At 65.1% G+C, this 10,871-nt stretch overlaps 1 protein-coding gene across 1 annotated transcript; it reads left to right on the top strand.

Moving 5' to 3' along the window:
- Nucleotides 1-676: 676 nt before the first annotated feature.
- Nucleotides 677-9,387, top strand: LOC131275828 (ral guanine nucleotide dissociation stimulator-like). Its single transcript, XM_058287378.2, has 14 exons — nt 677-783; nt 921-1,114; nt 1,441-2,231; nt 2,540-2,755; nt 3,042-3,145; nt 3,634-3,718; nt 4,837-4,908; nt 5,357-5,443; nt 5,846-5,878; nt 6,224-6,342; nt 6,686-6,878; nt 7,073-7,288; nt 8,600-8,714; nt 9,197-9,387. The coding sequence occupies exons 1-14, from the start codon at nt 677-679 to the stop codon at nt 9,370-9,372; spliced, it is 2,508 nt and encodes an 835-aa protein (XP_058143361.1). The 3' UTR covers nt 9,373-9,387.
- Nucleotides 9,388-10,871: the final 1,484 nt, after the last annotated feature.

Here is a 10,871-nt window from a genome sequence, read left to right as displayed (position 1 = left end):
CGCACTCCCTTCGGCACCTGGCTTCATGCAGCGGACATGGCAGACCAGAGATCCTGCCTTCTGGGTTCCTTTGGAGGGGGGGCTGCCGGCAATAGGCCGAGCCATCTTCAGCAGGGGGGACACCCAGCCAGCAGCTGTGACAGCCTCACGGTCTCCCCTAGGTATGGAGGTGACCTCGTTGGGACGGGCGAGCCTCGTGGACGCCTTGATGTGAAAACGTAGGTGCACTTTGGGTGAGGGTGAGGGGCTCTCATGCCCAGACCCCATTGTGCGGAGTCAGGTGGTGGGTGGCGGGGTAGGACTGGGCAGGGTCTGGGGCCACGTGTCCTCCATCACCTGGTGCCCTGGAAGGCTGAGTCCAGAGGGCTTCCCCCTCCCCTTGCCAAGGAGGAAGGAAGCTGAGGTGGGGTCCTGGGGCACTGTCTGCACAGGAGGCCCAGGGGCTCATTCCCCAGAGAAGCCCACCCGTCCTCCGCCCCCTCCCAGCCCCCAGGCCCCCAAACATCACCTCACACAGACCCCCGACAGGAGGTGGTGAGCAGCCTGCTGCCAATCTGCCTGGGACCTCAGTCCTGTCTGCCTCCTGCGGGGGTGGCGGGGACGGCTGAGTTCCCGTCGGGGCGGGAGGGGGGCACTGTCCATGGGAAGGGGAGACACACACGACACCTGAGGGAAGATGAGGCAGCTCCTCGGGCAGACGCTCCTGGGTGGGGGCCACGAGGGCCTGGGGCGGGAGGACGGGCCCTGCCCCCTCCGCACTCCCCCAGTGCTGAAGCTCCTACTGTGTGTCAGCACCAGGCTGTGGCCAGGCCAGTCAGAGCCCTTGCTGTCCTCATGGACTTTGTGTTGAGTGGGACGGTCCCTGGGGGCAGCGTGGAGGGCAAGGCCAGCGTCTGACCGTGCTGCCCCCCTGCCCTCAGCACCCTCTGCACCTTGCTGGGCACCTGGATGGACCAGTACTGGGAGGACTTCCTGCAGCCTCCAGACTCTCCCTGCCTCCAGCTGCTGGCGGCCCACGCCCAGGAGCACCTGCCGGGCTCTGGCCTGCAGCGCCACACTGCACTTCTGCTTGCACAGATGAGACACCTGGAGCCCACGGAGGCAGAGCCGGAGGGTGAGGGGGCCTCGGGGTGGGGGCACGTGAGCTTGTGGGCCGGGGGTGGGGATTGCACCACAGAGGCAGGAGCCAGCAGAGGCTGCCCTCGGGCTGTGAGCAAGGCGGAGCCCCAGACAAATCACCTGGGAGCCTGCAGGTGGTGAGCACTTTCCTGGGCAGGATCTTCCCCTAGAGGTAGTGGGATCTTTTCTGTTTTGGAATGACACTCGGAGCCATTCATGGTGGGGAAACTGCCTCTTGTCCAGCTACCTTGTCAGCTCCAGAGCCACCGACGCCTCCAGCGCGACCGCCAGCGCCAGTTCGCCCCGCTGCGGCCGACACAGGTCCAGAGCCAGAGTCGGCTCCATCACCACCCGGACTGCCAGCTAGCGAGGTGGCGCCAGCACCTGCCATGCAAATAGAGCCTGACGCATTCCGCGCCGTGGTGCCAGCTCCTAAGCTGCAGGTGGCTCCAGCACCACCACAGCTGCCCCCCACAGAGATGGGGCCCGTGCCCTCCCTGGAGCATGACCATCCAACCCGGTCAGCCGGAGCACCTGCTCAGGAGCCACGGGCAGCTGCAGCACCATCAGGAGCAGGAGCTGCAGAGCCGGGGGCAAGTCTAGCTCCACCTGCCTCGCCGCCGCTCCACGGATTGGCACTGCCCGCTCTCGAGGGAGAGCCTGCTCCTCCAGCAGCAGAAGCTCCCGCTTTCAAGCTGGAAGATGCCTCGGGGCCACCTCCACTGCCACCTGTGGAGGGAGTGCCAGTGCCCCCTACGGAGGCAGAGCTGGTCCCTTCTGCAGGGGCAGCCCCATCCGCACCACCAGTTGGTGAGAGGGAGGCGGTCCCACTGCCACCTCCAGTGCCGCCTGCACAGGTCGCTCCAGTGCCCACTCTGGAGCTCCAGCCGGTTCAGGCACCTTCAAGAGCAACAGCTCTCGAGGGGAAGGCAAGGCTGGCAGCAGCACCTGAGCCACGGCCAGAGCTCAGCTCAGCAGCAGGGCAGGCTGCCCCCCCACAGCCTTCCTGCCCCTGGCCCGGGCCCTGTGGGGACGGTCTGCGTGAGCAGAAGCCTGCGCTCCTGGCTTTCCGTCCCAAGCTGGTGGCAGAGCAGCTGTCACTCATGGATGCGGTGAGCAGCTGGGCTCGGCAGGGTGGAGCTGGGGGGGACCTTCCTCCCAGGACCTGCCGCCCCAGCCTTCCCCACCTTGATCCCGAATCCTGGGATCTGGGTCCAAACCCTGGTCCACTGCCAGCCTTGTTCCCTGGGCGAGTTTCTTGAGCCCAAGCCCACACTTGGGCCTCTGGAGAGGAAACCTAGGACACTGCCATATCCCTGCCATATACACTGCTGTGACGATGACCCCAGCCAGGGTCCTGAGGGCCCGTGGGAGCTGAGCTGGGGGCGGGCATGGCCGGCTGACTTGCCCTCCTCCCCAGGAGCTGTTCAAGAAGGTTGTGCCCTACCACTGCCTGGGCTCCATCTGGTCCCAGCGCCACCAGAAGGGCAAGGAGCACATGGCACCCACCGTGCGCGCCGTCATCAGTCAGTTCAACCGAGTGGCCGACTGCGTCAAGGCCACCTGCCTCGGGGACCGCAGCATGAAGGCCACAGACAGGGCCAGGGTGGTGGAGCACTGGATCGAGGTGGCCAGGGTGCGTGCCGGGGCCCTCTCTGGACTCCTGGACCCCCCTGTGCTCTGGTGGGCTCTCGGCCTCCGGGCCCTGCCCTGCCTGGAGCACAGCCCTCCTTCCTCCTCACATCCCCCCCCCAGGCTCTTCCCTCAGGTGCAGCGTGGGGGTCCCGCTCTAGGGCCCCGGCTCCCTCTCAGGGGCTCTGTGGAGGTCTCTCATCCAGAGGGGGAGGTCAGCCGAGGGGGCTGGAGCAGGAGCAGGGCACGCTCAGACCACCCCTCATGGCCCATTCTTTCTCCCTCCCCAGGAGTGCCTAAGCCTCCGCAACTTCTCCTCAGGCCACGCCATCCTCTCTGCTCTTGAAAGGCACGTGATTGGCCATCAGAAGAGGACATGGGCGGAAGTTTCCAGGTGGGCAGGCTTCTCTCCAAGGGATGCCGGGGGGGACCAGGGGCCCCACGGGAGGCTGGGCATCGCCCTGCAGAGAGCCTGGAGGCAGCAGGACCCGGGCAGGGGCCGGGTGGGCTGGGGCTCCAGGTCTCGCCAGGACCTGAGGTCAGCTGTTGGGCATCCAACACTTGTGCCGGCCGCAGTCAGGCACAGAGTCGAGCCAGATGAGAGCACATCCAGGGTGTGCTGGTCAGCAGCCCGCTCTGTCCAGGGGACAGCTCCCCGTGTCAACACCAGCCGCTGGTCAACTAGGAGTGGGGGTCCCCACGGTGCCCGCCTGAGAGCTCAGCTCCCAAGCCCACACTGTCCTGCAGTGCTTGGAGCTGCCCAGTTTCAGCACCACCCACCCAAGCAGTCCGGGTCCCAGGACCCGGCTACGAAGAAGTGGGTTGTCCCCTGGATGCTCCCACCCACTCCCACCTTTCTCCTTCCTTCTTGCCCTCCCCCAGGGACAGCTTCTGCCTCTTTCAGACACTGTCTGAGATTTTCTCCACTGAGAGCGACTCCTCCGAGGACAGTGAGCTGATCTCCCAGGTGAAGAGCAGGCGGGGGGGCCAGGGCTCAGGAGGTGGGCTTGTGAGTGTTTCCCTGGGTGTTTCTTTGCAAACATCCTGTCTGGCCTCTTCTGGAGGAAGATGAAGAGGGCTCTGCCTGGTTCGTGGGCAGGTGGGGGGCAGCTGCCGGGCCATAGGCCGAGGTTGGTGCTCAGACGCGGTGGGGGAGGCTGGGATGTTCTAGGAGGAGATGATGAACCGGCAGGATGAGAAGTCTCCATCCACGTGGGGGTCTCAGAACTGCACCTCGTTACGAATGGCTTGTGTCAGAGAGCTGGGAGAAGTCTTTGGGAGACAGAAAACCACGGCAGGTCCTTTCTGACTGAAACTAGAAGCTTCCACCTAGAAGATGCAGCACAACTTCGATGTCCAGTACTGCAATGTCCAGCCGTGCAGCTGGAGGACGGGGCACCCCTGCAGGCAGAACATGCCGAGTGGACCCCCGGGAGGGGGCGCCTGTGTGCGGGCCTCAGGCAGCCTTTGGGTTTTCAGTCGTGTGGGTTGGGGCAGGCAGGATCTCCTCAACTAGTCCTCCCGGGACAGCCCATCCTCCAGCTCCACGGCCTGGACGACACGAGCACATGCACACGCACGCGCAGAGGCCAGGAGAAGCGGACAGCTGTTGGCAGTGGCGGGCTGTGGGGCGACGTCAGCGCAGATGAGGCCTCCCGCCGGAGGGAGCCGCCTGTCCTCGACGCCCCGAGCGCATCCTTCCTTGGGCCTCCGGCGGAATGGAAGCACGAGCATCCAGCGGCACCGCCCTCACGGCCAGCTGGCGGGGTTGATGGGAGAAAAGGAATGTGGCCGAGCGTTCCCGGGACTCCGAGCAGGAGAGCGGGATGGCCAGAGCGTCCATGCCGCTGGCATGCACCCCCGAGGCCTCTGGACTCCCGAGAAGGGGTCAGGTCTTTGTGGTCACGTCCCAGATGTCCAAACAGGCTCAGGGAGGCCAGGCCGCTTGCACCAGTCCCCCAGGGCACCTCCGGCACATGGTGGCAGCAGATTTCCACCTGCCCACTTGGTCCATGAGTCCAAGGCCCCAGGGACAATGGGGAGGGACTGAGGTCTCACTGACCGCGAGCTGCTCAGTCCTGACAGGAGGGGAACCCTGAGTTTGCCACCCTGGACGCAAACCCCAACAGAGCCCAGAAGCAGCAGCAGAGGGAGGGGGTGGGGGTGGCTCCTGCCAGGGGACCAGGGCGGGTGCCTCCAAGTCAGGGTGGGGCCCTCCTCCCAGCCATCCCTCCTGGGCCTCTGAGCCCGGGCAGCCTCCCTTCCATGTCTGTTCCCTTGGAAGCTTGAGGGCCGGGAGCCGAGGGAATCCTCGGGGACTAGTGGCAGCAAGTCAGAGCAAGAGCCTGGAAGAGCCGAGGCTGGTGGACTGGGTGGGGTGGGGTGTGGGCTTGGCATGGAAGAAACACCGGTGCTGGGAGGTGACTGCAGGGGAGTTTGGGATCCTTGGAGGCTGGGCAGGGAACTTTAGGGTGACAGCTGGTTGCCCGAGCGTGTGCCGGGGTGATGCTGGGTGGTACTAGGAGTCTGAGCCTGCGGGGTGGTCAGGGCAGGGTGTCGGGGCCTCCGCGTGCCTGTGCTCATCCCCACCCACTCCACGCCACAGGGTGCCATCCAGGGCACTGTCCCATGGCTGGGGACGTTCCTCACTCAGTTTTCGCTGGTGGACTCTGCCATGCAGGAGTTTTTGGATGTGAGTGAGCCGGGGGGCCGAGGCCACATGGGAAAGGGTCCCTGAGGCTTGGGAGGAGAGGCCGGCCCGAACCCCAGGCGCTGAGCAGTGGGCACACTGAATCTCCCAAGAGCCTCCCGGGGACCCTGGAGCTGGGTACCGTGGACTTGTGGCAGCAGAGTGAGCGCAGGCTGGTCCCGGGGCATCTCTCCACTGTGGTCAGAGGCTGGGCTGGGTGGACCCTGGGGCTACCCTGGCAGGCCCCACTCCTGCGCCCACAAGCCTGCCTGGGTCCTTGCCCGGTCTGGGCTGCCCTGTGCCCATGGAACCCGCAGTCGTGCCGCGCGACAAGGGCTCAGGGGCGATGGGCACGGCAATCGCTGGGGGCCCCCTGGTGATGGATGTTACCTCTCTGCCTTCCAGGGGACCATGGTGAATTTTGAGAAAAGGAGGAAGGTGAGTAGCTGCGGCCAGCAGAGCGGGGGTGGGGCTGGGGGTGGGGGCTGGACAATGAGAGCCTTCTGGCAGGCCCCCCCCCGGGCTGCAGGCTGCTTCCTGGAAGACTGTTGGGGAGTTGGAGGAGAAAAGACAGGGCCGACCCCTCCCTCGGGAGGGTGGGGGTTCACCTGGTGGAAGGTCGACTTCCGGAGGAGGAGTTGTGTGAGCTCAGCCCTGAGGGCAGGTAGAGCCCGGAAGGCAGGGGAGGGCTGGGGAACCAGGCGCCAAACCAGCCCAGGGGCCCGGCCCACCAGGCATGCCCACCGGGGCCTCAGCAGTGCCTCCTCCTCCGTCTGACCCCAGGAATACCAGCTAGTGGCCGAGCTGCAGCAGCTGCAGGCGCGCTGCTGCTATGACTGCCTTGTGCCTGATGGGCGCTTTGGGGCCTGGTTTGAGGCCGTGGAGCAACTCGGCCAGGACAGGTGAGGCCAGGGGGACCCAGGCCCTGGTGGGGGCAGGAGCGCCCTGGTGGCTCCTGGGCCCACGTAGGCCCTGCTGCTCGAGGAGGCCAGGGGGGCTGCCTGCCACTGAGCGCCGGGATCCCAGCTCCACTCCCGACCAGCCCTGGGGCTGGGAGAGTCGCCCCCTCCCTGGGCCTGTTTCCCCCTCTGGGCAATGGGGTGGTACGGCGTGAGCTCTGGAGCAGTTGGGGCCCCGCTGGCTCCTCTTGATGGACCTAGGACTTAGCCGTGTGCAGATTTGGCAGGGCAGAGGTGGGGACGCATGCCAGGGGAGGCCCCCAATGTAAGCCAAGCCTCCATCCAGCCGCCAGGGCCCCGACGCTGAGTCCAGCGGCAGCAGCACCGCCCACTCCAGCGTCCAGCTCCAGGGTGGCCCTGACCTCAGCGGTGGGGATGCCGCGGATTCTCCTCTCCCGCACGTGGCCGGCTCCTCCGGCTCCGCAGTGGAAATCCACCTGGACCACGTCCCGGAGGCCCAGGACAGCCAGGAAGCGAAGGTGACTGCCCAGCCCTGCTCCCTGGGGCCCTCGCCCTCCCGCCGCCCCTCCTGTGCCTGCTGGGCCCTCCCCATGTCCACGAGGGGTGGAGCCCCATTGACTCATCCAGGCCTTCTAGAGCCTCCCGGAGCTTCTCGAGCTGCCCGGGCTGCCCTGAGGCTCCCGGCCTTCTGCTGACCTCCTGTCCCCCACAGCCAGGGCAGCCGACCTCCGCATCATCTCGGATCAGCTCCACCGTAACGGCAGCGTCGGGAGGAACGTCCTCTTCCTCCTCCATCCAAACCAGGGCCACCCGGACCAGCCGAAAGCACCGTGACTCACGGCCGCGCTACAAACGGCACGTGGGCGACCACTGCTTCGTCCGTGTTGCCCTGGCCGAGGACAGTGGCCACAAGGTCCAGAGCATCCTGGTGAGCCGGGCGAGCGGCTGCCCCTCGGGCCATGGTGGCTCAGGCCATAGGGACCTGAGCAGTGCCGTGGTCCCTGCCTGCGGCCCCGGAACAGACTTGCCAGTGGCTGGGGAAGGGCAGACAGCCACGTCCAGGGGCAGGAAGAGCGCGTGTGCGACGGCGGTCAGGGCTCAGGATGGTGGACACAGGCAGGCCCGAGGAGGCGTGTGCTTGGCGGGCCGAGGAGTAGCCGCGAGGCCAGGGCTGAAGGAGCAGGGCTCAGGGGAAGGGCTGGGGTCAGAGAGGTGTTGGGAACTGGGTCCCATCGGGCCCTGGAGCTGCCAGACGGAGCGTGAATTTCTCAGGAGCCCCTGAAGGGTCAGAGCAGAGCAGGGACAGCAGGAGAGTTTGGCCTCAGAGTGGACAGTGTGATGCTGCGTGGATACACTGGCCAGCTGAGGGGCTGCTGCCGTGAGCCAGAGGGGAGGAAGGGGTCTGCCCTAGGTTGGTGGCTGTGAAGGCGTGAGCAGGGCCCAGATCCTGGATGGACATGCAGGTGGAGCCACCCCTGCCCCACGGCCCAGAGGCTGCAGCTCTGCTGTGGTGCCCAGCTGAACGGGCTGCACTTCTCTTGTGGCCAGGAGCTGCCGTGCTGGTTCTAAGCTGTCACTGAGTGGCCCTTGGCCTCAGCCCTGCCTGCACCCGGGCCTTCATGCTCAAGGCAGCTGCAGTCTAGACCTTGCTGAGCACAGCTGCATCCTGGAGCCCAGGGCCTCCTGCGGGGCCGTAGGGTGTCTTCCAGCCTCCTCTCGGACAAACATCTGGGCTTGGACTGGATGTGTGTGTTCTGTCTGGGGTTCAGTGCTCCGTGGAGGTCTCCTGCAGGGGCAGGGCCAGGGCAGGGGCCCTCCCCGAGAGCGAGCCCTCTCCTGTGATGGGGAAGGAGGAGTGACAGAGAGAGGCCCCGAGGTGACTCCACAGTCCCCACCCTCTGCTGCGAGGCCACCCTTTGTTCCGGGGCTCTGGGAGCCCCTAGCAGTTGTGCAGGCCGAGGAGCCAGGGGCCGGGGCTCAGCCTGGAGGGCAGGCGATTTGGACCCTCCCTTGGAAACACCCGCAAGACAGAGGTGCAGGTTCTTGTAGGAGATGGAGTGAGGAATGACTGGAAAAGAGCCCTCATTGTGTGGAGTGTCCCCGGGGGAGCAAGAGAAGACAGGGAGGCTCCTGTAGACCCAGCCCCGAGCAGAGGGGCCTCCTCGGGATCTCTGGCTGCTGCGCCTGGGGAGCCGGCTCCAGGACCCATGCCCTGAGGCCTGACGTTGACCCACTGCAGGTGACCGACCAAGACAGGGCTCCAGCCGTGATCCGCAAGGCCCTGGAAGAGCACGAGCTGGCTGGGGAGCAGCCCGCGGACTACCAGCTGGTGCAGATCATCTCAGGAGATGGCAGTGAGTCGGGGGCGAGTGGAGAGGGTGGGGGTAGCAGGGGTGGGCGGGGACAGCATGGCCCCCGGCCAAAGGTGTGAGGCCCCGCTCAGGAGGCCCGGTGGGGTGCTGCCCTTGGTGGCTCGGCAGGCTGCCCGGGGAGCGCTGGGCTGGAGAAGGCCAGTTTCAGCGCCGCCATCCCCAGCAGGGAAGGCAGGCGGCAGGGGTGCTTGGGGGACGAGACCACCTCATGGCAGCTCCACTCTGAGGCTGGCAGGTGGGAGTCAGAGTCCCTTTTGGATCAAGGGTCCCCCGCTTTCAGCTGTGCCTCTGCAGAGTCTTCCCTGGTCGTTCAGGGTGTTGTTCAGGTGGCTCCTTTGTGGTGCTGGAGTTGGACTGGGGAAGTTGGGTGCCCGGGCGAGGCCGGCTCTTGTGGGGACACAGTGGGTGGGGTTCGTGTGTGCCCGGTAGAATGGCTGACCACCCCTCTGCCCCACCCCCTCCAGCGCTACAGATTCCAGATGGTGCCAACGTGTATTACGCTATGGCGCCCTCCCCCGATTATCGGTTTCTTCTCCTGAGGAAGACCATGCCCCTGGATGCTGAGGTCAAGGAGAGAGCTCTCTCAGCTCTTCGGGGGAGTCGGCAGAAGGGACCCAGGTTCCGAAAGGGGAAACTGTAACTGGCCCCAGCTGCCCCCCCCCCCCCCCCAGCCTCCGGGCCTGCTTCCCTTCCAGGTCCGCCTGGCCAAGTCGTTCTGCTGACCCCAACCACCGTGGGCCAGGCCAGGCAGGCGCTTCCCTCCCCAGCAGCCAGTCTGGAACCAAATTGAGAATCAACAGCTACAAAGATTATCTATCTAAAGGGGAGGGGCAATATCTACCTTTGTCCTTAGTAGATGTTCAATGTGAAGGTTTTATTATTAAATTCTTGTTTTCACTATAGCCTGGGAGTTGAGTTTGCTTCTTGCATTTCCTGCATTAATTGAAATGAGATACAGGCTCTCGCAGTGCTCAATCAAAGGAGAAGTCCTGCAGAGTCATCTGTTTATTTTAGAAGAGAGCAGGAATCCACAGCAGAGAGCATTTCGGTGCGTTTCGGTGTTCTACCCGGCGGGAGCCGAGAGCAGCCAGGAGGACTGTCGGGCTTTAGACCATTCACAAAGACCATTTCCTGAGCCCGGGCAGGGCAGCGGCCGCCTTTCTACCACTTTGGAGGAAGAAGGAACTTTTCCCACTTCTTGCCTGAGGCTTTGCTTGCACACCAAATAGGAACTTGTCGTTTTCAAGGGCAAACGATAGGGTGACACCAGCAGTAGGTAGGGCAAGAATGAGAACAGAGCTGAGAATGCGGAATGGAAAGGGACAGAGGAGCAAACGAGGAGGATTCTTGGCCCCAGTGCAAGGGCAGGCAGACCCGGCCTCCTCAGTTCCCCTCAGGGCCTCACAGTCCACGCTTGACCTTGGAGTTCCTGCTTTGCGATCCTCATCCCTGGCACCAGAATTCCTTTTCCTCAGGCGGGGATGGGGGTTTTAGCAGCAGCACCCGGGCTCCAGCTGGGCCTCCTTTGTGTCCACACCACCGCTCCCTGTGAACGAGTGCTTCCCACTGCCGTGCCATTCCCTGTGCAAGTCATTCCCCCGAAAAATCCCCGCAGGCCCTGCCTCTGTGCGGGCTCCCCGGTGGGCTCTCCTTGCTGGCCGGGGCCTGCGGCAGCTCATGGGAGCTCTCGATGCCAAGACAAGAGCACTCCTTCCTGTCGGCCAGAGACCCCGTGCGCCCTTTTCTGCAGGTCGAGGGGCAGTTGGGCCGTGCGCTCTGAGGTCCACACTCCCCGCCGTGTGGCCGCTGCCTGGCCTCGGGAGGAGTTTGGCTCTGAGCGCTTCGAGCTGGCGGGACCCTGGGAGGGCTGCATCCATCGGTCCACAACTCAGGCTTTGCTGATGTCACGGGGGTGTGGACAGATCCTGTTGGGAGGGGGTGCTGGGACCGACAACGACAGTCTTGCCCCAATTCCCCTTATGGCACGTTCGGTCGCTGAGCGGCTCCCTGTCCAGGGGGTGACAGGCCCTGTCCTGAGCTCCCCGTGGGCTCTAGCCTGGCTTCCCCATGACTGCTAGCTAAAGGTGGAAGCCCTGGCTCAGCACAGAGCTCAGGAGCCTGCACCAGCCTCCCGCCTGC

This window comes from Dasypus novemcinctus, chromosome 24, assembly GCF_030445035.2.
Source record: "Dasypus novemcinctus isolate mDasNov1 chromosome 24, mDasNov1.1.hap2, whole genome shotgun sequence".
Lineage (NCBI taxonomy): Eukaryota > Metazoa > Chordata > Mammalia > Cingulata > Dasypodidae > Dasypus > Dasypus novemcinctus.
This window is presented reverse-complemented; position numbering and strand designations above follow the sequence as displayed.

Coding starts and splice junctions, on each gene's coding strand:
- LOC131275828 (XM_058287378.2), top strand. CDS start 677: ATGAGGCAGCTCCTCGGGCAGACGCTCCTGGGTGGGGGCCACGAGGGC. Junction 3,146..3,633: donor ACATGGGCGGAAGTTTCCAG/GTGGGCAGGCTT, acceptor GCCCTCCCCCAG/GGACAGCTTCTGCCTCTTTC. Junction 6,343..6,685: donor GAGCAACTCGGCCAGGACAG/GTGAGGCCAGGG, acceptor GCCTCCATCCAG/CCGCCAGGGCCCCGACGCTG.